This window comes from Anguilla anguilla, chromosome 18, assembly GCF_013347855.1.
Source record: "Anguilla anguilla isolate fAngAng1 chromosome 18, fAngAng1.pri, whole genome shotgun sequence".
Classification (NCBI taxonomy): Eukaryota; Metazoa; Chordata; class Actinopteri; order Anguilliformes; family Anguillidae; genus Anguilla; species Anguilla anguilla.
The window spans coordinates 24,988,240-25,014,472 of NC_049218.1; the positions used below are offsets into that span (position 1 = coordinate 24,988,240).

General features: G+C 51.0%; 1 protein-coding gene across 2 annotated transcripts in view; it reads left to right on the top strand.

Moving 5' to 3' along the window:
• The window catches only part of LOC118217639 (collagen alpha-1(XIX) chain), a 124,099-nt gene that overhangs the window by 51,516 nt on the left and 46,350 nt on the right, over window positions 1-26,233 (top strand). For both annotated transcript variants that reach the window (XM_035399564.1, XM_035399565.1), the window contains exons 19-22: window positions 17,988-18,032; window positions 20,914-20,949; window positions 24,963-25,016; window positions 25,106-25,150. In XM_035399564.1, the coding sequence (XP_035255455.1) occupies window positions 17,988-18,032; window positions 20,914-20,949; window positions 24,963-25,016; window positions 25,106-25,150 (180 nt within the window). The remainder of the gene's footprint in view (window positions 1-17,987; window positions 18,033-20,913; window positions 20,950-24,962; window positions 25,017-25,105; window positions 25,151-26,233) is intronic.

A 26,233-nucleotide genomic window follows, 5' to 3' on the forward strand; every position in this document is an offset into this window, starting at 1 on the left:
GTAGGGTGACCTCTGACCCTCCTCAGAATCGTCCCGCAGGCTAAAGAATCGTCAGTGGGTAAAAACAATGATCCCTGACCCCCCAGTGGTGCATTTTGAGGGAAGTGGGGTGCTGCTCATCGGAGTCATTGACTGGGCTGCATCGCAGCTGCAGCCCTGTTCTTCCTGTTGGGCTCTGTGGCGGTTTGTAGTCTGTGCCTTTTGTCGTCTGTGCTGCCGTGCTGTGCGCTGTTGCCATGGGGTTCTGTAGTCTGGGTGATCCCTGCCAGTGCATGTAATGCTGCTGAACGAACGTGAAAACGATGATCGTCTCTTATAAAAGAATACTGAGCGATAGGGGCCACCTCTGCAGGATGAGTCACTTCCTGTTACGGAGGGTGCGGGGGTGGGGTGGTGGGGGGGGTTATCGGGACACACCTGGTCTCAGCCTCATATCTGTGAATAGCTGACTTATACAGCATCAGCATCAGGTCAAGGTGTGGGGGGGGGGGGGATTGGGCTTAATGATAACATTACACTAGGGTGCTTTTTATTGGCTGTTTGGGATTCATACGTGCTTTTCGTCTGATGAGCAGCTGGCAGAGGTGAAACTGAGAAAGCAAATGGAATTACGTGCTTCCCGATTTCCCATTATGGTCTTTTTTAAGATGCTTTCCCCCCTTCTTTCCCACAGTTGGGAATGCCCAGTCATATTAGTCAGCGCTCAGAGCTGCAACCTCCGCTATCGATTGGTCGAACGGCGTGCGCTCTGCTCCGAAGCAGCTGATATCACCCCCCCCTTCTTATCGTGGTGTGCTTCACGAGCCAGGCCCCCACTCAGCAAAATACGCTCCTTTGCGAGTCAGCAGGCTGGCATGGCGCCCCCCCCCCTCCCCCCCCCCCCGATCGAACAGCGGGGGGCGCTGGCGCGCTACGCGATCCCGTCGCCCGGGCCGTTTGGGGCGGTGCCGGTGCCAATTACGGCCGGCTGCCACGGTTGGCGCTGGCACCATCGGAATTTCGTGCCAGGCAGTCGGGCCCCGCCCGCCCGCGAGAGAGAACGATACCTCGACAGAGTGAGTCTCCCGGCAACTCTCCTCTGTCTCATTAGCGACAGGCGCTATGGTGATGGGTGTTGATGGAGCTGCTGTCACTCTGTTGGCTTGGTAACGACTATAGCAGCAACAGGTACACCCCAGAGGATGGAGAGAAGTGGAAAGGGCTGAGAAATGGAAATTAGCAGAGAAAATGACAGACTGGATGTAGTGCTTAAGACCGTGAGGTGGATGCATACCTGTACGTAGAGCAGATTTGCACAGTGATTCAGGTTAAATGGATGTTACCTGATGAAGTAGACTATCTCGTCTAAGTCTGTTTTTTGTATTTTATGTCAAACCATGTATTGAGAAAGCGGGTTGAGTCTAAAAATGTAGATGCTTTTTAACTCTGTCAAAACTGCTTTTTATTTGATGCCTAATCATATGAGATCCATGTTTTGCTTTTAAAAATGTTAGTGATTTTCTTCAGTTAGATGTATTAATTTAGAAGCAGCCCTTAAACATGCATAAATTAATTTGACATAGATAATTACAGATTTTGCAACTTTTGTGAATTCTTTAGCAAAAGAAGTTGGTGGTAGTAAGTTTTGCACTATTCTATTCAAACTCATTACACTATCCCATTATTGATAAGCTTCTTTGTTCTTTTTTTTTCCTTTAGGAAATTCAGTATGACAGTATAGATACAGTTATGTGCTATAGCTGGAAGTTCAAAGAGACTTTCTTTCGAAAAAGAAAGACATTTTCTTTTAGTATTATTTATTGGGCAGTGGAACAACAAGTAAATCATATGGGAAATCAACAGGAGACTTACTTTGTTCCGATTTTTACTCCCTGTTTTGTCGTTTCTTTTTGAATTCGTAATTGCATGTTAGACCTATCCCACTGGTGCAATGTCCTCCGCCAGTTTGTAAGAACAGAGACGAGCAGAGCTCTTTCTCCACAGAGAACATGATGCTTCCTTTGGCTTTAGTTCACTCTGCTGCCTGCCAACACAGCTGTGCAGTTCATCCTCAGGAGAGGGGAACTTCCTGTGTAAGTTACGCACTCGTACCGCAGTTCAGCACCTGGCCAGAGGGGTCGCTCTTGTAATATGGGGGCAATCCTTCAGCCTAAATCCCTCCTCCCATGCTGACAGATCCAGGACATCAACATCTGTAATAAATAGTACAGAAATATGCCATTTTTCATCCATTTATTTATTTTGTAATGCATTGACATAAGCAATGATGTAATGCATTATATCTTTATTCTATACAGATATTAGGCATTAGGAAGAATTTTTGTCACGCAGAGAGTAGCCAGTAGTGTGCAGTAGCCTGGCAGGTCACGTAGTAGAGGCTGAAACTCTGGGGATTTTCAAGACCAGGCTTGATACGCTGTTAGATACTATTTAGTCTGTGGGTAATCAGGGCACTAATTTAGTCAGGAAAATGGTGAGCATTGTTGGGCTGATTGGCCTGTTCTAGTCATTATGCTATGCTATGTTAGGTTATGTTATGTCTTCTTTTCATTTGAAGTGTTAGTTTTCATTTTCATATTGAGGAAAAAAAAAACATCTTGAACCAGCTTGATTAAGGTTGAACCAGCTGCTTGAGAGAGATGCCTGTGGGTCGGAGAATGTGGCTATGTGACATTAGCGTTACGTTAAAGTGATGCTAGCCTGACGTTAGCCTGACGTTAGCGTGACGTTAGCGTAATGTCAGAGCGATGACAGAGCGCCCTGCAGCCGCGGTACGGCTCCGTGTCCTGTAAATACTGGCCGCGAAGCTCCTCGCTGCTCGGCTGCTACGTGATGCTCTCTCTTCACCAGCTCCTTTTCCCTTCTCAGCAGAAATCTCCGGAAGAACAGACTGACGCGACCCGAAAGGCCCGGAGTGGCGGTTCTGTTTGTGTAAACCCCGCGACTTCAATCTAACACCTGCCGTTCGGAGGGAGCGGAACAGATGCCGTTGCGCTGCGGCTCGTCGCCGGGGCCGGGAACCCCTGTGCATGCTGGGAGCCCCCCCGCGCTCGTCGGCCTTTCTTCCAGTCGATGCGGTAATTAGTCAGGATAATTGAGAGCGGGCGCCCGCGTGTTTTCTGCGGTTCCTCTTTTCGATTCGCTCCGAGCGCGGCTCTGGCTCGTCGCCAGTCGCTTATTTAACCTGTTTCCCGCCAGGTAGATTACAGATTTTCGGCAACCAGGGGCCGCGCTCGGCTCTGACGCGACTCCCCCCCTTCCTCCCCCCCCCCCCCCGTTTAGCGATCGATAATTCGATCAATCGGGCGATCGATGGAGCTCCCTTTCCCGAACGCATCTCAATTAAAAGCCGGCTGGAAATCGTAATTCCGGCTGAACCAAACACCGGTTAATAAAGGAGTTTCCAGGACTGAGGAACAAACACAGAACTTGCTGATTTAAATGATGCATTTCACAAGAGAATAAAACCTATTTGTGAAACTGGAGGTTTCTAAGATCATATAGTCTAAGTATATGACGAAGTATGCTTGTTGTACCCTTGAGCAGGGCTCTTAAACTGGATTGTTTCAGTACATATCCAGCTGTATAAATTGATTTCATACTTAAAATATGCACGCATGTAAGACACTCTAGATGAACATACCTGCCAAATACCTAAATATTACCACGAGCAATTATATGCTAAGTGTGTATGAAGCTAACAAGCAAGCTATGACTATATTGTACAAAATATCCATGACTAAGAAGGAGGGTGACACAGAACCTTTAGCCTACATTTTCTCATAAAATTGAAATAAGGCAGTTTCAATAAAATGAAATTGAAAATAAAATGAATTGAAGGACAGTGTTAAGGACGCTGAAATAAGGACTGAGTTTTGGAGGGAATGACATTAAGTGGACCTCCCTTCAGTAGGGCTACACAGGAATGTTGGACACAGAGCAAGCGTGCGCGATTAATGCCGATATAAGTGTTTATAATATCGGTGGGCCGCTCGTTAGTGGCTGTGCCCACAGCATGAGCAGAAGGGCCTCTCTCTCTCTCCTGTGGGCTGCGGGTGGAGGACGCCCGTGCTCTCCCTCGTGGTGCAGACCGGCGTGCTGTGGGTTAGGGTTAGGGTTAGGGTTAGGGTTAGGGAGGGGCCTCTCTCTCCTGTGGGCTGCGGGTGGAGGACGCCCGTGCTCTCCCTCGTGGTGCAGACCGGCGTGCTGTGGGTTAAGGTTAGGGTTAGGGAGGGGCCTCTCTCTCCTGTGGGCCGCGGGTGGAGGACGCCCGTGCTCTCCCTTGTGGTGCAGACCGGCGTGCTGTGGGTTAGGGTTAGGGTTAGGGAGGGGCCTCTCTCTCCTGTGGGCCGCGGATGGAGGACGCCCGTGCTCTCGCATGTGGTGGTTGAGGGTTAGGGTTAGGGTTTCCCGCGCAGAGCGGCACGCGGCCTGGCTGACAGGTGGTCGGCGAGCCGGGCGCGGCCTCACGGCCATGTGTCGCCCCGACGACAAACGCCCCGGCGCGCCAGGAGGGCCGAGCCGCTCCGCAAACACCGACACTGGGGGGGGGAGGGGGGCACGGAGGCTCGCCTTGCACTCCCCACCCCCGGAACAGGAGTCACACTGCTACATACACACACGCAGACAGACACACATACTCGCACGTATACGCACACACACATGTACACGCATGCACAGTCACATGCGCACACACACACATAAACAAGTGCACACAAACAAACAAACACACACACCACATACATGGTTATGGTTATGGTTATACACTTTGTTATACGTCGCTCTGGATAAGAGCGTCTGCCAAATGCCTGTAATGTAATGTAATGCACACTCTCTCTCACACACACACACACACACACACACACACACACACATTTTTTTTTTTTTAATTGCCAATATATGGCAAGAGAAATGGGAATGAAAGGGCACAAAAGCTAGGCTCTGATGGCTAATGCTGTAAAATGTGCGACGCTTTGTGTAACTTAGGGATGAGCTATATTTAAGAGGCGGGTATGCTGAGAGAACAGCGCAGGCCTTGACATTAGCATTAGCGTCTTCCCAAGCTATTCACACAGGCGTCCTGCCCACATCCAGCGCTTCAAGCTTTAAGCCGGAGCCGTAAGCAAACCTTTCTGCCGGCGCCCCCCGCCAGTCCGAGTAACAGTAACCAAGGCCCACCCCCCTCACACCCCCCCCCCCCACCAGCTCGGTCACCTCTACCGCGCGGGGCGCGTGACTTTAGCGGGGGTTCGGGGGGCTCCGGAGGAGCGGTGCGGGCACCTCGGACAAAGCCAGAAATGTCCAGGTCAGCGGAGCGCGCAGCTGAGCTTTTACTGCCACATTAGCGCCCGGCTGATTTACTGCAGGCCCGCTTCCTCAAAGACCCGCCGGGCTTTCAGCAAGATGCGCTACTCGCGCTCGGTCGCCGCCGCGGAGCCGCGGACAAGTGGAGGACAGAGTGTTCCAAACAACTAGCGTGATTTATAGTCTTTAGCTTTGAATGAGTAATTCAGGCAAGCATTGTTCTTTTTTTATTTAGTTATTCTTTTACTATAAAAAAAAAAATTTTATAATCAAAATATTATATTTAGCTGTATGCGTAGTTTCCTTGCATCCTGACATTCAGGGCGACGTGCACCCAAACCATCCATAAACTAAATGTGTGTGAGGAACGAACAGTGTTGTCTGCTAGAAAGAACAGCGTTCTATTTATTCCATTTTTACCTGTTGAATAAGCTACTGACTCTTTTGTGTATGTCTGGGAGACATGGGCTTTGATTATATAAGAAGGAGGCTATTTGATGAGAACAAGCTATTCCCATCTACACTTGTCATTTTGCCTGCTATTATACGTCCCTGAAGCAAAATGCAGAGAAGAGCGAGCAGTTTCTTCACCGATAAAACTCTGTAGCTTCATCAAAGCAGTGATGTGTGCGTGTGCGTGTGCGTGTGTGTGTTCGTGTGTGTTTCTGTGTGTATGTATGTGTGTTTGTGTGTGTGTGTGTGTTTGTGCGTTCATGTTTGAGTGTGTGTGTGTTTGTGTGTGCGTGCTTGTGTGTGTGTGTGTCTGCGTGTGGGTGCGTGTGTGTATGTGTGTGCGTGCTTGTGTGTGCGCGTGTGTGTATGCTCGCGTGTGCTTGTGTGTGTGTGTTTGGGTGCTTGTACCTGTGATTGATGTGTCTCCTGAACATGGCCGGTCTGTGTTTATCCAGTCCATGAGCGCAGGCCTGCGGGTTGATTAATCATGGCGCTGTATGGAGAGGCCACGGCCCTCTGAGAACAGGGCTCTTTAATTACACATTGTTCATAGGCCGCGTGAGCGCTTGGGCTAAGAGGCTAATGTTCTTTGTGACACAGATGGCGGTAAGTTATGGCTCCGCCCCCGACGCCGGGCAGGCTCTCCGCAGCAGGCCACTGCGGGGCGCTCTTGCGCCCACGGGAGAGACGGGGAGGGCAATTAAGGAGGCTATTTTTGTGCCGGGGTCAGACTGGGGGTACCGGCACCCTCTGGCTAATTAGAAAGCTGTGTCAGTGCAGATGGAATCTTCGGTGTCGTGGGCGTGGCCAAAGCAGCGATGATGTGACGTAGCGAAGGCACTCTGCTTGCGACCCAGGAGGATAAATGTCAGACATGTCTTATAATGGCTTTAGCTGAGCTAGTAATTAAGGACCAGTACAGGGGGAAGCTCTACACTCATTCAGTCCTTCATTCAATCAAAGGAACTCGCCTTCAGTAATGACTGAGGCAGCAAGAAATCTCACATCACCAAGGAGGGCACACGCACACACACACACGAACACATGCGCACGCACGCACGCATGCAGGCAGGCCTACTCTCACACACAAACAGGCATCTTCTGGAATGACATCATAATGCAGACGGTATCAGAATTGTACTTTGATTGTAGGGAATTGCAGCGATTCCCAATGCGGAGTCGCCATAGGAAACCTGCGACATCACCGGCGGCAACGTCGGCCGCGTTCGCGAAGAGTGACGTTTCCGAAACCCGCGGGTCCCGCGCGCGAGTCTTCGCCCGTCTTCGGCGCGACCTTTCGCAATCGTCGCTTTGTAAAACGAGGCCGTTTCCGCTCGGCAAAAGGGCAACGCTGAGCGAAGTCCCCGCCGGACTGGTCACGATCCCCGGTGACGCATTTTAAAATCCCAGCGGCGAGCCGGTCTGCCCTTTAGAGCGAACGGGCTGCAGGTGGCACCTCCCCGGAAAGTCCGGAACACATTTTGACCGTGAAACTCCTGAAGGCCGCGAACGATTACGCCGTCCATTACAAAAATGAGAGCCGTTTTGGCAGCGGTAGGAGTGCGTAGCAGGAGCTGACCCGCTGCCCTCGCCCGCGTATTTTTACGCTCCATACATCACTCCATGCGCGGTAAACGAAAGCTCTAAATCAGAGTTTAATGGAAGCGCATTACTCCTCCGCATATAAAAATGCAGATTCGCGGAACATCCGCGCACTTCCCCGTGCGTTATAAATCGGAGTTTACAGAGTTTTTGGCGTTTATTGTGCAGTGTGGCATGCGCGATACTTACGTCCTGGTAAAATATGAACTTGGTTCTTCATCACTTTTTTTTTGTTGTTGTACAAGAAAACAAACAACAACAAAAAAAAACCACCTGGCCAAACCATTCCTGGCCCCAGTTTCTACTTGACAACTGGGCTCCTGTGAAAACAGCCAATCATTCTTAACAATGTCATTAGCATAACCCCGCCCCTGATCAGGCTCTTCTAAGGGCAAAGGTAAAGCCTGCCTTTTTGTGATGTAGCATGTATGACCACAGAGCATAATTATGAATGACTGAGCAAGCCAGATTTCAGACGTGAAGCAAGACTGGCTTCGCTGAATGTGCTGTGTCAGGGCACTCAGCTACAGCGCCAGTCAAAGAGCTTGGGCGTAAGCTGTCAATGCACTACCGATCTATACAGTAGCAAAGTAGCTTTGTATGCGATGGATGTGTAAAGATGTATAAAGGCTACCGTATGGACAGCTCATGCAGGGCACCTTGGTTCTTGACCTGGCTTTTCCTCTTTAAATTTGAGATTCAAATCCGGCTCGATCGCATACGGCCTGCCAGTTGATTTACAGACACCATGTTTTTTTACTTTTCTGGAGCAGGAGTGTGGGCAGAGATGAGATGGGAGGGGTGCTTGTGTCATTCCCGGTCACGTAACCAATCAATGCACAGCATGTGAAAAAAATGTACAACCACAGACTGTGGCGTGTCAGCCGCCCACCCCCCCCCCCCCCAAAACAGCCCATTCAGCTTGAAGGGTACGAAACTCACTGGGTTTATTTTATATTTTCTGAAAATGTATTGCAATCTTCTCAAAAAAAACATGTTTGGGAGACCTTGTGGAATAACATAAAATTCTCGAAAAATAATATAACAGGGGACCTTTTAAAATCTGTTCCCCCAACTTTCTTTCAGTTTCTTTTTTGGTAAGTAGGTGCTCAGACTCTTTCAGGCGGACATTTTGACCGAGTCGTGCCAAGGGCAGACTTCAGGTGAACCTCTGGAGCGCGGGGCGTCGAGGGCGAGGAAAACCTCTAGCGCCTCCTTCCTGCGTTCGCCTCCCGCGCGCGTCTCTCTGACGTGGGAACACGCGCGGAGTCCTGCCCCCACCACCTGCTTTTTCCAAACGTGGAGCCAGCTCGCCACCCGGTGGCCAGATGAAAGAACTGCATCAAACAAACAAGTTGGGGACTGGAGGCTTGGGGAAAAATCTGCTCTGAGCGTGAAGGTGCTTCTTTCTTCTTCACGCACTGATTCCAGACCTGGTCTGATCCAGTCCATTGTATATATTTTAATTTTTTGAAGTTGTTGAAACTGTACCAGGGTCAGTGTTTAGAGGGAGCGGTAGTCTGCGCTCTGAAGCTTAGGTGTGGGGATGTTCAGTGGTCTCCTCCTAAGCCCCCGCACAGACAGATAAATATTGAAGAGGAGGTAGGGGGCTGAAGTGAAATCGGGCAGCAGCGTGATGCTAATCCGCGCGACCCTGCCGGGCAGCTGTCAGCTCTTCCCTGCTCCCCGCGCTGTGGCTGCTCCTCTTAGCCCTGCTAAAGCGCTGCTCTGCTAACCCTGCTACAGCTCCAGCGCTAATCCTGTTTGAGAGCCTCAGGCTCTTATAGGACGCCCCGACCAAGGGCTTTCAGAGGAAGCTCTGCGCTGGGGAGATTTCACACCCCAAACCCACTGCCTCTACACCCCAAACCCACTGCCTATACTTCACAAACCCATTGTATCCCAAACCCACAGGATCCCAAACCCACAGCCTCTACATCACAAACCTACTGCCTCTACATCACAAACCCACTGCATCCCAAACCCAAACCCACTGCCTCTACATCACAACCCACTGCATCCCAAACCCACTGCCTCTACATCACAAACCCACTGCATCACAAACCCAAACCCACAGCCTCTACATCCCAAACCCACTGCCTCTACATCACAAACCCACTGTATCCCAAACCCACAGGATCCCAAACCCACTGCCTCTACATCACAAACCCACTGTATCCCAAACCCACAGCCTCTACATCCCAAACCCACTGCCTCTACACCACAACCCACTGTATCCCAAACCCACAGGATCCCAAACCCACTGCCACTGCATCACAAACCCACTGCATCCCAAACCCACTGCCTCTACATCACAAACCCACTGCATCACAAACCCAAACCCACTGCCTCCACATCACAAACCCACTGCCACTGCATCACAAACCCACAGCCACACTTCTTCTAATTATTATTATTTACAGTAGTAGTAGTGGTAGTGGTGTTAGCAGTAGTGGTCTGCAGGATCAGCGGGGCGGTCTGGTCTGCATGATCAGTGGGGCGGTCCGGTCTGCAGGATCAGCCCGGCGGTCGGTCTGCATGATCAGCGGGGCGGTGCGGTCTGCAGGATCAGCGGGGCGGTGCGGTCTGCAGGATCAGCGGTGTGATCTGGTCTGCATGATCAGCACGGCGGTCCGGTCTGCAGGATCAGCGGGGCGGTGCCGTCTGCAGGATCAGCGGGGTGGTCAGTCTGCAGGATCAGCGCGACGGTGCGGTCTGCAGGATCAGCGGGGCGGTGCGGTCTGCAGGATCAGCGGGGCGGTCGGTCTGCAGGATCAGCGGGGCGGTGCGGTCTGCAGGATCAGCGGGGCGGTGCGGTCTGCATGATCAGCGGGGCGGTCCGGTCTGCATGATCAGCGGGGCGGTGCGGTCTGCAGGATCAGCGGGGCGGTGCGGTCTGCAGGATCAGCGGGGCGGTGCGGTCTGCAGGAATGGCACAGGGAGTTTTATCGGGGCGGCGCTTTGAGTGCCGCACGCGGCGTTTATAAACACCAGCATATGGCGGCCGCCTCCTCTCCCGCGCGCTTCTCCCTCACACAAACCAAAGGGCTCAATTTGCCTTCTCTTCCCGCACTTGGCTCAGCGTGCCGCCATTGTGGGTAATTTCTCTCCAGAGAAAGCGAGATTAGACCAGAAGTGAACACGGAACCCTGTCTGTCATGCTTGTTCACCGCGGGGGCGGGGGCGTGCCTCTGAGGAACCGGACCCGGGGAACCAGAACGCGACCCGGAACGTTGTGGGTTCTCACCCCTGGCGCTACACGCCCGTCGTAGCGTTAAGCGGATTACTTAACCCTCCGGTCCTGAGTAAACATACAGCTGCGAGTTCTTAAATTGTTCGCTTGGAAAAGGATATACGAGCAATTAGGCTTGCCACACTGTTTGGCTGGAAACCTCTTTTGTTTCGGTTTCCCTTGTTTATCCACCTCATCAAAATCTTAATAAGCACCGTGAGAGCTTCTTCACACTTGGGATCTTCATTTTCAGTCGCCTTTACATAGAAATGAAATAAACAAGAAACCGTTAATGGCTCCAAGGCCTTGCCCCACCCAGCTACGCGGTCACAGGACCTTCATAGCTTTGGCTTTATTGGCTTCTATTGACTTTATTGACCTTTGTTGCTCACTGTGTCTAAATGTATGTGGAATGTTTTTTTCGCCCCATTTCCCTGGTTGGTCTTAATCCAGCATGGTGTACCCTTGTGTGTTTTAACACAGCTCTCCTTTCCTCTGCTTCAATTCCTCGCGGATTGTTCTAGAAGGAGTGCGAGATGTTTTTTGTTGTTGTTGTTTTTCTCTGAGTGCGTAGCTTTCATCCCTTAGCCGCTGCTAAATGGCGCCAAGTCCTCATCGTTCCCCCTGTTCATATCATGCATTCTGCCTTTCTCAAGCGCTGCGTGAATCCGTACTCGTTACTATGGCTCAGGCCTGACAGCCATTCACAATGAGAGCCTTGTACTTTCCTGCACTTACACTAGATTGCAGGGTGTACATCTATACGGCAATCTAGCAAAATGCTAAATTTACATTTGAACACACTGCACTACTGTGCGGCAAATGTATTATGGGACTCTGTTTTTATCATATCTTGTCTATGTTTTCGCTTTATATTTTTACTCTCTGCACTCCACTTACTTACGTACGCATTTTTGACTGGACCGCAACAGCGGGGCCAGCCCTACAAACGCGAATGTTCGTGACTGACTGAGCGACTGAGTGATGAAGTCACACCATTGGTCGGCCGAGTTATGAAGTTACACCATTGGTCGGCCGGATCACGTGTGTTAGGTCCAGCCGTATTCCAGGTTTCCTAGTCTTGTTTGTGTGCGGCTTAAAGATAGCGCTTCGCGGCGGTGAAAGTTTATTTTGGCTGCGGGACGCGGAAAGTTCCCGGCGGGGACGAAAGGTTACGTTAGCGAGCGCGTCCTGATCGTGGCGGCGGTGATTAATCAGGGCCGTTCGCCTGCCACCGGGAGGCGCCGGGCGCGTTTCGGAGCATCTGGGCATTAACGAGGCCCCCCCCCGCGGAGGCGCCCGCGTTCCCCGCGCGGTCCGACAAGCCCCCCCTCCCCAGTTTAGAGGCGTCCGCTTCGCTGACATCTCACTTCTGCGACGCTTTCCGCCGTTATTCTAAGGCCGAGCGGAGGAGCGGCTCGAGAGCGCGGGGACGCAGTGTCGGCCGCTGCCATGGTAACCGCCCCTTCCTCTCCCGGGCTCTGCGGCATTCTGCCACCGCGGCTTCCTCGGGCTCGGGGACACGTGACCTTTCTGAGCGGCTTCTGCTTTTGTCTCCGCTCTGTTTGGAAGATTAGCTTAGCTCTCCCCGCGTCTCCACTCGTAGGGGGGGGGGAGGGGGGGGGCGTTCGGTGACTCAGACGCTTCTGCGGTACGTGGGGGGGTGGGGGGGGCGCTGACGAGACGTGGGGAATTCGGCGCAGGAGGGCATGTGTCTTAATCATCGGAGATCCGCAGCTATAAAAAAAACACGGTCATAACCTTAACCTTAACCCTAACCCTGACCCCACGGTCCAGAAGTGCGGTTTACTCGTTTCTGCTGGTGCACTGGTGCCCAGCTCTAACAGAGAGCCCGGTGTTGGGCGCTGAATGAGGAGTATGCACAACAGAGAAACGCGCATTTAGAGGTCCTCCACAGCCCGCCTCTGTCTCTGTGTCTCTGTGCGGTCTGTGGCCAGGCTTCACTGCCCTGGCGCTGAAGAGCCACGTAGCCCTCTGACCTCTGACCTCTGCTCTTCTGCATTAAAACCAGAAACGGGTTCAGAGAAACACGCCGAGGTGAGTTAACGGCGTGGTCAGCTGCTTTAACCGATCGATTGTGAGGTCGATTACAGGGACCACAAAGCCTGCTCTATCCCCTGGATGTATCCCATGATGCTTTCCTGGTCTCTCTCTCTCTCTCTATAGTTAATGTTTTGAGTAGAGGGATATTGGCATTCTCTTGGAATATTTAGATGCGTTGGCAAACTTCAGTGGTGGTTTTGGACACGCCCCCTTTTGCCACCAGCACAGCCAATCCCTGAGAGGCTTCTTGTCTGACACATCCTTAGGCGGTAGCAGGAACACTTTCATACAGACGTGTGGCATTCTCACAAGGGGGGAGTGATGTCACACCGCTCTCACAACGGGCCTCATTCACGAAACATGAACATATCATGTTTGTAAGAACGTTTCCAATAACATTTCAGCATTCATCGTTTTTTTTCTTATCTGTATTTTTTCATTGATGTTTCCTTATGCAAATTGCGTGAACAGGATTGCGCATAATATTTACAAACAGCCAGCATTCACCTGGGATAAGCACAAAAACAGGTCTGCACCCGTGTCATGAATCTCATATTTGTTTTACCGTAGGAACATTTTAAGAAGAAAAGTAAGACTAATTTAGGAAAAGTTTTGTGAATGATGCCCAGTGTTTGTTGCCTGAGTGCGATGCCGTACTGCGCTGAGGTCGCCAAACTCATTTAGCGGGAGGAGGCGATCCATCAAGGCCTCCCCGAAGACCCGCGGAGGCAGTCCGAGGCTTCCAGCCAGCGTTGTCTTGAGTCATGCTCTTCTCTGAGGCCTGCTCTGGGGGTGGGGCAAACTCATTTCACTAGAGAGATTAACAGACTGCTGAGTCGAAGCACTTGAAACTCCGCCCTCGTTGACACCTTCGATGGCGAACGGCAGATGAAAGGTTAGGCCCGTCTCTTACGGGTAGTTTCAGATTTACTGTGTAAAGTCACCGACGCCCCCCTCTCTGCGGCGTCCGTTTATTTCCCCGTCCGAGAGCCGGGGGAAGGGAACTCAGCTGAACTCTGAAAGTTGCCTTCCAGACGGACTGTTTGCTCAGTTCGCTCGCTGCTCAGTTCGCTCGCTGCTCAGTTCGCCCGCTGCTCAGTGCGGGGCGGGACTGTGTCGATCTCGCGTTTTCCTGCCTGCTGAGCTCTGTGGACTCGCTGCTCGTCAGCGGCGGCGGCTCCCTGGAGACGGGGAGAGCGCGCGGTTCTGACGGAGAATAGACGCGCTCCGCGGCGTGTGGCCCCCGCCGCTCCCGCGCGGTGCTCTTCGCTTCCGCCCGCTAGCTGCGGCGGGATTGCAGAACGGCGCACACGCGCGCACACACACACACACGCACACACACATACGCACACACACTCACACACGCTGAAGGAGGGGCCTTCTGACTGGGTGATACTGTTTCAGGAACAGATCGTGAGCGACACCTGGAGAAGCAAAAGTGCGTGTGTGTGTGTGTGTGTGTTTATGTGTGGGTGTGTTTATGCATGTGCGTGTGTGGGTGTGTGTGTGTGTATGTGTGTGTGTGTGTTTATGCATGTGCGTGTGTGTGTGTGTTTATGCATATGTGTGTGTGGGTGTGTGTGTGGTATCGTATGTGTGTGTGTGTGTGCTCTATCATCTTTGTGTGCGTGTGTGCACTATCGTGTCTGTGTGCTTGTGTGTGTGTGTGCGTCCATTTGTGTGTGTGTGTATGTGCGCATGTTGATGTGTGAAAGTGATTACATTAGTCTTATTGGTGCTTTATCGGTGCTGTATTTCTGTGAGAGCCCCTCAGATCTTTGTCCCCCCTCCCATCCCCAATGCGGGGCATCCGATGGCGTCTGGAATCGTGATGACATCACCGTTCTCAGGTGCCCACGGCGGCTTCGGTCTTTGTGAGGCCGGAGGTCGGACAGCGGGCTCGCCGCGCCGATCGGCTCCGTCGCTGCGCTAAGGGAGTTAGCTGCGCTAAGCTGCGCTAAGCTGTGCTCTACTGTCCACGGGCGGTCTGAGGAAACGCGCTCTCCCGAGCGAGCGCGGACAGCTTCCTCAGGCTGTTGTATCTATGCGCCTAACAGCCACCGATACCCCCGGTGTAAATATAGGAGAGCGGCATGCTCTGCCTCGGCCTGTGGAGATTCTCATTTTCACACGGTCACCGTCTCCCACGGTCTCATCAGACAGACTACATTTCCCAGATGCTCCTCTCTCGTTCTCATCTCATCTCGCTTTGGGTCCGTGGACCTAATAACCCTCTGTGGAGTCACACCTGCACTTCCCCGGCCCCTCCCACAATGTTGAACACCCCCCCCCCCCCCCCATTCCCATCAGAATATCTACAGCAGTGCGCCGGAGAGGGGGCGGGGTCTTCCACCGCGACGCCCGACTGATAACCCGTGGCACGAACGCTGTCAGATTTACGCCCTCGCGGTGTTGCATAGCAACGGAGGCCGTCGGCGCGATCTCGACGGCGCCTCCCTCAGCCCGCGGTGCGCGTGTGGGATGCCGGTTGTTTATTCATCCGCCTGTTCTCTCCCTCTCGTCTGCTCCCCCTCGCTCCTGCCGGTGACGCAAGACGAACTGATGGCTTCGCCCGCCCCCCCACCCCCCCCCCCCCCCCCCCCCACCCCCCCCCCCCCCCCCCCCCCCCCCCCCCCCGTCCCGTCCCGTCCCGTCTCACAGCTGGGGACCGGAGTCGAATACCGCCTCGTTTTTTCACAGGCCATTCATCCTGAGAGAAATGAGCCTCCGAAGGCTGTCCCAGCTAACCGTTATTCATTATCAGTTAACCAGCTAACCATTATTCATTATCCGTTAACCAGCTAACCATTATTCATTATCCGTTAACCAGCTAACCGTTTTTCATTATCCGTTAACCAGCTAACCGTTTTTCATTATCCGTTAACCAGCTAACCGTTTTTCATTATCAGTTAACCAGCTAACCGTTATTCATTATCAGTTAACCAGCTAACCGTTTTTCATTATCCGTTAACCAGCTAACCGTTTTTCATTATCCGTTAACCAGCTAACCGTTTTTCATTATCAGTTAACCAGCTAACCGTTATTCATTATCAGTTAACCAGCTAACCGTTTTTCATTATCCGTTAACCAGCTAGCCGTTTTTTGTCCCTAACTCTAGCCCTAACATTACCAGGAAGCTGAGGTACTGTACATTCCCCTCAGTCTCCTTCAAGCCCTTTGGATGTTTTTTTTGTTTTTTTTAAAGATGTAAAGAACATTGCAGCAACATTCTTTACTAATTCAGTTTTGTTATTGCTGTTAAAAAAAGAAAATAAATTTGACTTTGTCATATATTTGGGGAAAAATCTGGTCATCAGGAAAGTTGGTAACCTTCAGCTAATCTGGCATCGCAGTACTTAAAATGCCGTTGGCGCCCGTATCGCCTCTGATTGCTTTTCATGTGTAAATGATAACCATCAGGGACTGGCATCAGTGAGTTCTGCGCGCGATATGCCCGCAGTGTTTTCCTGTGACTTTGGCAGAACTTGTACGCAACAAGTTAACGTTCTCTACGACCGTTAGGGGAGAGGACTGTTAATGTTATTGCAGAACAACATCACAATGTGATCGGTGCTCCTCAACCTTCTCGAAATGTCGCGTCGGGGTGTTTTCGTCAGAGCGGCGGGGGACCGGAAAGCAGAGCCCGCTCTCGGGCCTGTCAGACGCCGCGTTGCATCTCGACGCGCTCAGCCGCGGCGCGCGAATCAAACTTCAAAGGGTCCTGTGCCCCGGCTACGCGCGCATTTTTAAAGCGCCCTCCGGTGGCGAGATGCAAATGAGCCGCTCGCTTTGAACGCTGCGGGTGGTCGGCCCGCACAGAGAGGCGGAGAGGGGCGAGCGAGCGGCGCTTTCAAGAGCGTCTCTAGCACAGGTAGCCAACCTTCACATCTCAGCTGCCTCCTTCGCTTTGCGCTGGCGCGTCTGTCTTTCCTATTTTAGCTCTCGTTTCTGTGCTCTTTTTGTTTTCTTTTCATAGATCGTAGAGAATGTGCTGTTGCAACGATAGCCCATGTGAACTCTCTCTCGAAAAGCCTTTATTAATTTCAAGGTCACATAAACGTTTTTTGTTTTTCCTGAAATGATGACTCCCTCGGTAATGGTCCTATTATTTGACGTTCCCTGGGGATTAGAACACTACGGTGGAGCCTTGCTGTTGAAGCAGCTCGATGCATTGCTGACGGAGGACAGAACAGTCGCCTGTTTTACTTTCTTTGAATGGGTGGAAAATCTGACCGTACGGCCCGGCTGTATTTAATTGGATTAGCCTGCATGTTCTGCCTGATGATTGGCCCTTCAGCTGCTCACCCACTGCCTCTCAGAGCTCACTGGCTATTTGGAAAATTGGAAGAAAAAAAAATTCCAATTCCGTCAGTGGAAGATGGAAGAACTTCGGCAGTTGAGGGTCACGGAGCTCTCAGCGCTTTTCGGTCCGCGAGCGCCGTCAGAATTCGGCGGGTTACCTTGCCCTCGTCGCCATGGCAACTCCGCCGCGGACCGTCTTCAAAGGAAGGGCCCCCGCTGCTCCTCGCCGGAGCCCCACGGAACGGGGCCCCCTGTGCCCTGCGCCCCTTTAGCGATAGCGGCTGATGTTTACCGCGTCCTGACACCCCTGCCCGCTGGCCCGGCGTCGCCGTGTCGAGAAGCGGCTGCTCTTTCCCCTGCCTCTTCGTTTCGGGGAACACGCGAACACGCGAACACGCGCACACGCGCACACGCGGTGTCACACTCTGCGCTATCACATGCTGAGTGAATAGAAAGTCTGGAGGATGACTTGAGGTTTAATACTTCGGTCTCATCTATCGTGTCCTCCTCCTACTCCATTTGTTTGCATTTGTACACACGTATATGAGTGAGGTCCCTTGGTTTTGTGCAGCTGCACTTGCAATGTGCTCATAGTTATGTGTATACTGTACAGTGTGACTGTGTTCGTACAGTGCAGAGTGTGTATGTACACTGCGTGAGTGTTGGCTGTTTTGAATGAGAGTGTATGTGCTGTGTGTAGGTAATTTTGGATGATAGTGTATGTACACAGCTGGAAATGGGGGGGGACCCAACACCAAAGCAGCTGTTTCTGTAAAATGGTAATGCATAACGGCATAATATCATGAAATAAAAGCTCATTGTCCGTCATTTTTTTTTACATCCTTTGATCTCATATCCAAATGCCTAAGGTATATGGCAAAAATAATTAACTTCACTCTACCGTTCTTGTACTTTAGGAAGACACTGTAAATAAGAACAGTGGTCAGATGATTGGCAACATCTTCTACCCCTGTACCCCATGGTCATGTGACTAAAACTCTCTGTCTCTCTCTCTCTTTCACCCCCCCAGGGTCGCCGAGGGAAATCGGGCGAGCCCGGCCCCCCTGGACCCCCGGTGAGTGTGTCGCTCTGGCCTCTTTGCCGTTTCCACGGTGCTGAGATGGTATCTCTGTCCTCCGTCCCACACTTTCAGTTGCTGTCCGGCAACCTGCACATGCTGCAGGACAGCGGAACTGCTTAAACCCCACGCTGCAGAGAACAGCAACTCCCACAGTGCACTGCACTAGATCTGATGAGTCACTCTTTGGAACACAGTAGTTTTTAAAGTGTCAAATGCATAGGTTATTTAATATTTTGGTGCACCTTAGGATTTCTTTGGAACCTTCTTTTTACAGTATTCAAAATTTGATGATAAATAAGTGAATTTACTGGTAAATGGACTGCATTTATATAGCACTTTTATCCAAAGCACTTTACAATTTATGCCTCTCATTCACACACACACACCAACGGTGAAAGGCTGCCATGCAAGGTACCAGTCAGCTCGCTGGGAGCAATTAGGGGTTAGGTTCAATCCCCAGGGCGGGGGATCGAACCGGCAATCCTACGACTGCCAGACAGCCGCTCTTACCTTCTGAGCTATGTCGCCCCATCAGACATCAGAAAGATCATAGTTGGCACATGCAAGCAGCATTAATTCAGCCGATTAACACATTGTATTCTTACAGTACTTGAGACTAATGTGATGAAGAGGTCATTCTGGGCATTTAGAAAGGAGAGCCTCATAGCTATTTGTTTCCAAGCACCTATCTCCAAAAAACAGGTCATTACAACAACTTCCAGAACTGAGTGCTAATGAACGTCAAGGTCCTTAAAAGGTAAGGATATATTGAAAGCGATTGTAAAAGCGCTATTTGAAAAAGATGTTTAAAATGGCGGGGAACTCACCACATTGAACGAGTCACGTTGTCCCGCTCACGTTCTTCGGGGCAGATTGTTTTGGAACTAATTCGGAGCATTTGCATCTCTCTGATTGGATAACGATTCGTCTTCAAGTTCAGGACATGTGGATCCCCTGGTGATTAGCAAGAGGCATCCGGTGCTAATTAAGCCCAAAGCCGGAGACGTGTGTTAGTGGAGCCCTTGCGTGGGCGTCCATGCTGACTCCACCAGAAGCAGGAGAACCCATTTGACCGTGTGAAACACCCCCCCTCTCCTCCAGCTGTTTCTGTGGCACGGGCCACGTGCGTTCACTTCTCACACAGGAAACAGACAACCAAGCAGAAACGTGTGAAGTTCATAAGAATATGACAAGAATAGAGAGAAAAACAAACTTAATCTGAAATTAGCTATTAAAAAACATCACATTATATTTATTTAGCAGACGCTTTTATCCAAAGCGATGTACGAAAGTGAATATCAAGGTCATTGGAACAACCACAAAACACAAGTTCAGTAAGGTACAATACTCATTTTGTACAGCTATTTATAGCCAAGAACACAGTTCAGGTCACTCAGTGAACAGTGAACAGACCTAACTTATGCCGGGCCAAATTAGGGAGAAGAACAAGCTACAATATTAAGACAAATACAAATGATTAAAAGTGCACGAATGGGGGTACATGTAACGAGTCTCATGAAAGGGGGAGGGTTTAAAGTGAAATGATATACAGAGTGGTGGCAGTTAGCCCAGGTGTAGTCTGAAGAGTTGCGTCTTCAGACCACGGTGGAAGATGGGTAGTGAGGGAGAGGTTCGAGGGGGAAACGGAGTTCGTTCCACCACATACTGATTTCATCTTGAATCAGGACATGGCGTTTGCACAGACAAGCACTGATGTGAGGTATTTCTGCTTTCTCTCTTATGAAATGGTTGGATAGTAGCTGAGAACTGGCTGATCTGGTACAGCGAAATAAGAATTGAATAAGGAGCATACACCCTAAAGATAGAGGTGAAGACCACAAGAGGAAATTAACATATGCAGCCTGATTCTAGCTTGAAAGTGGGAAAGATCTACTGTAATGAGTCAGCCTCATTCCAGCTCGTCACTGGAAAGGGTCGATAACGAGCCAGCTGCACTGGATGAATAATTATTTTGAATACTCTAACCTGTTAGACACCAGTAAAAAAAAAAAGTCTGCAGCTTCCTTGCGATTTTAAAATCAACTTCAATTTTCGCCAATATTTAGACTGTGACTGTGTATATATATATATATATATATATATACACATTACATGGTCAAAAGTATGTGGACACCTGATATCCAGAATCGCATATAAAATTATGGGCATTAACATGGAGTTGGTCCACCCTTTACTGCTGTAACAACCTCCACTCTTCTGGTAAGGCTTTATACTAGATGCTGGTGCAGTGCTGCAGGGATTTGCTTCCATTCAGTTAGAAGAGCATTAGTGAGCTTGGGCACTGATTTGGCAATTAGGCCTGGCTCACTGTTGGCTTTCCAATTGATCCCAAAGGTGTTGGATGGGGCTGAGATCGGTGCTCTGTGAAGGCCAGTCATGTTCTTCCACATCGTTCTCGACAGATTTCTATAGGGACCTCGCTGTGTGCCCGGGGGCATTGTCATGCTGAAACAGGAAAGAGCCTTCCCCAAACTGTTGGAGAAGCACAGAATTGTCTAGAATGTGATTATATACTGTAGCATTAAGATCTGCCTTCACTGGGCCCAGCCCAAACCATGAAAAACAGCCCCAGACCAAGGGGTGTCCAGAAACTTTTGGTCATGCAGTGTATCAGCAATTACTATCGTTGTGGATAATCTGTACTATTATGTATTATTCTGTACTATTCTCACTGAGACACGAAACTCTTACACGGTTTTGTTTTAACTTCAACAATTCATCACTTCAGTGTGGATTTGACCCTTAGTGATTGAAGTGGGATAGAATTTTGTGATGGGCGGCCCTTGGAGTGACTTTGTGTGTGTGTGCGTGTGTGTGTGTGTGTGTCTGTCTCTCCTCTCTTTCTTTCTCACAGGGAGAGAGGACTGGCTCAGAAGGGTCAGGAATCAAGGTAAGAGAAAAGAGGCACAAACAAGACCTTGCCTTCTGCAGTGTGTTTATTTTAAAATGAACTACCTGCCGTCTGAAGCATAAATTATCCCTGCTGGTCCTGGAGGTCATTTTCCTTTTTTCACCCAAATGCGTGAGAGGAGGGGAGTGGGGAAGGGAGGAGAGGAGAGGGGAAAGATGGAGAGGGAAGAGAGGAGAGGGCAGGAGAGGGGAGGGGAGGAGAATAGAGGAGAGGAGAGAGTAGAGTGTAAGAGAGGGGAGGGGAGGAAACGAGAAGGAGCTGGCTCTGATTGATAGCTGAGACTGACAGATGGTGTTAGCGTATGAGTCTGTCCCTAAATGTCCGAGATCATTCTCACAGCACTCAGATCACCCCTGTGCTCTCTGAAAGAGGGTCACAGCCCCCTCAATATCCCATACCAAACTACCCCCAACAATTCTCTTACTGTCCCATTTCGGTATACATCAGTACACACACCCCCCCCCCCCCCAACCCCCATCCCCAACAATTATCTTACTGTCCTGTACCTGTACCCATAAGTACACAGCTACAGCCCAGCCCAGTCACTGCAGCCATGCCCCACTGCCCCGCCCTGCCCCGCCCTGCCCCGCCCCGCCCTGCCCCGCCCTGCCCCGCCCTGCCCACAGTTCAGACCTCCCAGGATTTATGCCCATTGCTCAGTGGGCACCCCTAGCGCTGGCTTTAATGTACTGAAGCAGCAGCCTGTGTCATCGGCCACGTCTCACGTATCCCATCACCCCCTGCATCTTTGGATCAGCCAACCAAGGGTGCGTCCAGTAACCTGGGCCCCCAGAGTGGGTGACATCATAAGCTAAGTACAACCACGAGGCGGAGCCTGTTTCTGTTCTGTTGAAAGCAGCTCTTCTCTACTTTGGAAATGTAAAAAGCGTTTGAGATACTTTCGGTAGTTCGAAAGAGCTATTATGTAATTAAGTCCTACTGTTGTGAGCCTCCTTGCTATTTTCATTCCGGAGATACCGGCAACAGTGGAGCTGGATTCATAATTGTTGACCGCAGCGGTGAGAAAAGCACCTGGCACTTATATAGCGAAACATCATAAAGAAGTAGGAACAGAGCGTCCACAAAGCTGTAATTAAAACACGCAACGGTTAATCATTTCTGAAGTACGCGCAGGGGGGGAAAAAAGCCTGCTTTCCTTAAGTTTGTTTATTTCTGTTTTCATCACCTGGAGGGAAGGCTCTTTTTTTTTCCTTGACGTCACTCGTAGTTGAACGTTGAAAGTCAAACGGCTGTGCGTCAGTTATGTCGAGTGGATGGCACGGGGCGATCCAGAGCCTTTTCATAAATCAAGCTCGCCGCCAGATTCGTGACCTTCCGAGATCTCGGCCGCGACGCTACGAGCTGGCGTTACCATTCTGCGCTGAATGCCGCCGCGTTGGCTGGAGATTTCCCAAAGTGGCGTTCTCCTCCGCTGTCGTAGTCAGAGTCTTAGTCTGAATTCAGCTGTGTGTAGGTGCCTGGCTTAAGAGGAACCTGTGCTATAGAAGTTTTATGTCCTTTTTTGTAAGAGCGAGGCTTTTGGGCAAAGTCACTACAGAGCTACATATCTCTCCTTTGTAAGCTCTTCTGGTCTCACCATCACCTTTAATGATTATAGAACATACCTCTGTGGATCATGTCCAAGGCTGACCTTTAACCTTGGGGCGATAGCCAGGAAGTCCATCCACCTCCACTTCATCCTCTATCCTCTGGATTCTGGTTTGCCTTGACTGAACCCAGACCAGTTCCAAGTCAATCGTTGTGCTCACAAGAACTGACTACAATGTTTGGCGACTCATACAATAACTATGATTTTGAGTTTGACCAGCATGACATCTGGAGTGGCCTCCCTCCTCTCCCATCGCCTCCATGTTGAGAACTAAAGCACTGCTGTTGTGACGGGGACTCTGGTGTTGTGATGGTGACACTGCTGTTGTGACGGGGACTCTGGTGTTGTGACGGGGACAATAATGTTGTGACAGGGTCTCCGGTGTTTTGATGAGCGGAGGGGCAGAGGATGAATTCAGACTCCGTAATTACAGCCTGCAGCCTCTCGGCCCCCGGTGCTCCTGCGAAGCGGGGTTCGGGGCATCTGCGCAGGGGACCGCCGCGCGACCGCGAACATTTCGGGGCTCTCGGAGAGCGGGGTTTTATAGCGCTCAGCGCCGAGCGGGGCCGAGAGATAAAGAACTACACGAGCAAACATCCAGCCCGTCTCCTGCAGCAGCCAGCCAGCCAGCCAGCTCCCGAGCAGGCTTAATTGCTCCTGGAGAGAGCTGCGGATTGCTCAGGGTAAACAAGCCGTCCTGTTCGCCGCGCCGGGGTCTGCCGCCGTTTCCCTCCCCGCTGGTCCCCGAGCTGATCTCAGATCAGTCCCAGCTCTGCGGGCACAGAGTTCATCGCAGAGTTCATTTACTTGCCTTGCCTAATATTTCTCAGCATTCTCGTCCACTTTCGCAAAAAATTATTTTCTCTTCTACCAAAAGAAACGTGCACTCAGGGAGATTGTTCATTCTGATTGTATCTGAAATGAATAAAACTGTTTTTTTTAAATTAGAAGAATCTTGACAAATGGCCTGCGTACGTAAACCACGCAGAAAGGAGTTAGTGTTGGAACATAAACACTGCCTATTTTTTTCTGCAGCATTAGCCTAATAGTGCACTAAACTGACTGACAAAAGCAATGACGAGCTGTTTGCACTCAGCATGGTATGCAGCAGCAGAGCGAGAGAGAGCGAGAGAGAGCGAGAGAGAGCGAGAGAGAGCGAGAGAGAGCGAGAGAGAGAGAGCGAGCGAGCCCTGGCATTTGTGCAGCCTATAACAGAGAAAGAACAGTGGATTCAAAAAGCTGTAATTTGAAGGTTGAACAGTCAATGGTTTCTGAAGCATGTACAAAATAGCCGAGGCACAGAAGAGAAAAGCCTGCTTATCTTAAGTGTGTATATTTCTGTCGTTCTCTGTGCACTGAAGGGGATGCGTTTTTAGAGAGAGGGATGCTTTCTGCGGATTGAAGGAGGGATTATGTAATTAAGTCCCGCTGTTATCTGTTTCCTTGTGTTCTGTCAGCATTCTGTTGCCTTAACGTGGGGTCAGGGTCACCCCAATAAGGCCATCCAGTGACGGATAAATGGCCTCGCGTGTGCGTATTTAAGCCTGACGGTGCTGTGCCGCGGTTGGCCCGGGCTTCGCGCCCCTGGCGCCTTACCCCTGGCACGGACGCGGGCACGGGGCCCATCTCGCGGGCTTCTCTGAGGAGCGCGCTCTGTGATGTAATCGTCCTGGCTCGCCACGCCAGCACAATGCAGCCATCGCCGACCGCTCCCCACCTGGGCATTCGTAGCGGGTCCAAACCCGTTTGCTACACAAATCCACGTTAGCGCACGTGCTCAGAACCCAGGTCCGCGTGCTGACATTCTGGCCTTCTATCTGATTGGCTGTAGGAGGCCTGTGATATCTGTAATTGTTTGCTGGTCGGGTGTTTTACACGCAGTTTGACATTCTTCAGACTTTCCTCATGTCTACATTTGTAACTGTAGCTCAACATAATGTCAGTCAATTTGGATGCAACGAGGACGTGCCAGACATGAGACTGTAAGGGTTGCTTTTTTGCATCTCCAAACACTCGCTACACGCAAGATAAACAGAACCGTTCGCACCTTTAAAGCCGCGTTCATGTTTACCCTCAAATTATATAACCGTGCCACCACTGATCTCAAAAAGGGGGTTTCGCTTAAAGCAACGGCATCGGCGTGCACGGATTCAGCCGCGGTGATACAGTGCCCTCTACTGGCCGCCGAGCAGACGGCAGCGCCTTTGTTGTTTCCCCGTGTTTGAGGCAGCTGGTGGGAGTGCGGGGGCTCGGTGGGGGCTGGGGTTTCCACCGCAGGTTTGCAGCCGTTTCTGAGTGTAATTGCTGCAGGGCTAGAGGTGATCCGTGTGTAGGTTTGTGTCTGTCACCTGGTCTGTGTCTGTGTTTTTTTTTCTTCCCGCAGGGGAGCAAAGGTGAGCCGGGGGCAGGAGGAGAGAAGGGCGAGACGGGAGACCCTGTAGGTATTCTCTGGCAGTCTGTCGCTGGCCTTCTCACAGGCACTCAGCAGAGCTGCAGCTAATGACCTCTTCCTGTTCCATCATCCAGGGTCATACAGGAGGAGCGGGGGAGAGTGGAGCGAAAGGAGAGAAGGTACAGTACGTTTTCTGTGTGCGTGTGTGTGGATGATTGTGTGTGTGTCTGCATGTGTATGTGTATGTGTGCGTGTGTGTGTGCGTGCATGCGTGTGTGTGTGTGTGTGCGCGTGTGTGCTTGTGTTTGCGGATGTGTGTGTGTGTGCGAGTGTGTGCGAGTGTTTGCGGGTGTGTGTGTGTGAGCGTGTGTGTGTGTGTCAGTCTGTGTGTGTGCTGTTCCTGCTGTAGCATAGCCCCGTTGCCGCTGCAGAGAGAAAGCTCATTAGCTCTAAGCAGCCGACTGAAGGAGGGCCCATTTACCTGAACTGATGTGTGAGTCGTGACAGAGCAGAGCCGGCTGCACTTAACGCGCTACAGCTCCTCTCATCCTACAGCTCACGAGCTCCTCTCACTCTACAGCTCACCAGCTCCTCTCATTCTACAGCTCCTTTCATTCTACAGCACTACAGCTCCTCTCATTCTACAGCCCACCAGCTCCTCTCATTCTACAGCTCCGCTCATTCTACAGCTCCTTTCATTCTACAGCTCACCAGCTCCTCTCATTCTACAGCTCACCAGCTCCTCTCATTCTACAGCTCCGCTCATTCTACAGCTCCTCTCATTCTACAGCACTACAGCTCCTCTCATTCTACAGCACTACAGCTCCTCTCATTCTACAGCTCCTCTCATTCTACAGCACTACAGCTCCTCTCATTCTACAGCCCACCAGCTCCTCTCATTCTACAGCTCCTCTCATTCTACAGCTCACCAGCTCCTCTCATTCTATAGCCCACCAGCTCCTCTCATTCTACAGCTCACCAGCTCCTCTCATTCTACAGCACACCAGCTCCTCTCATTCTACAGCCCACCAGCTCCTCTCATTCTACAGCCCATCAGCTCCTCTCATTCTACAGCTCACCAGCTCCTCTCATTCTACAGCTCACCAGCTCCTCTCATTCTACAGCTCACCAGCTCCTCTCATTCTACAGCTCACCAGCTCCTCTCATTCTACAGCTCACCAGCTCCTCTCATTCTACAGCTCACCAGCTCCTCTCATTCTACAGCTCCTCTCATTCTACAGCTCACCAGCTCCTCTCATTCT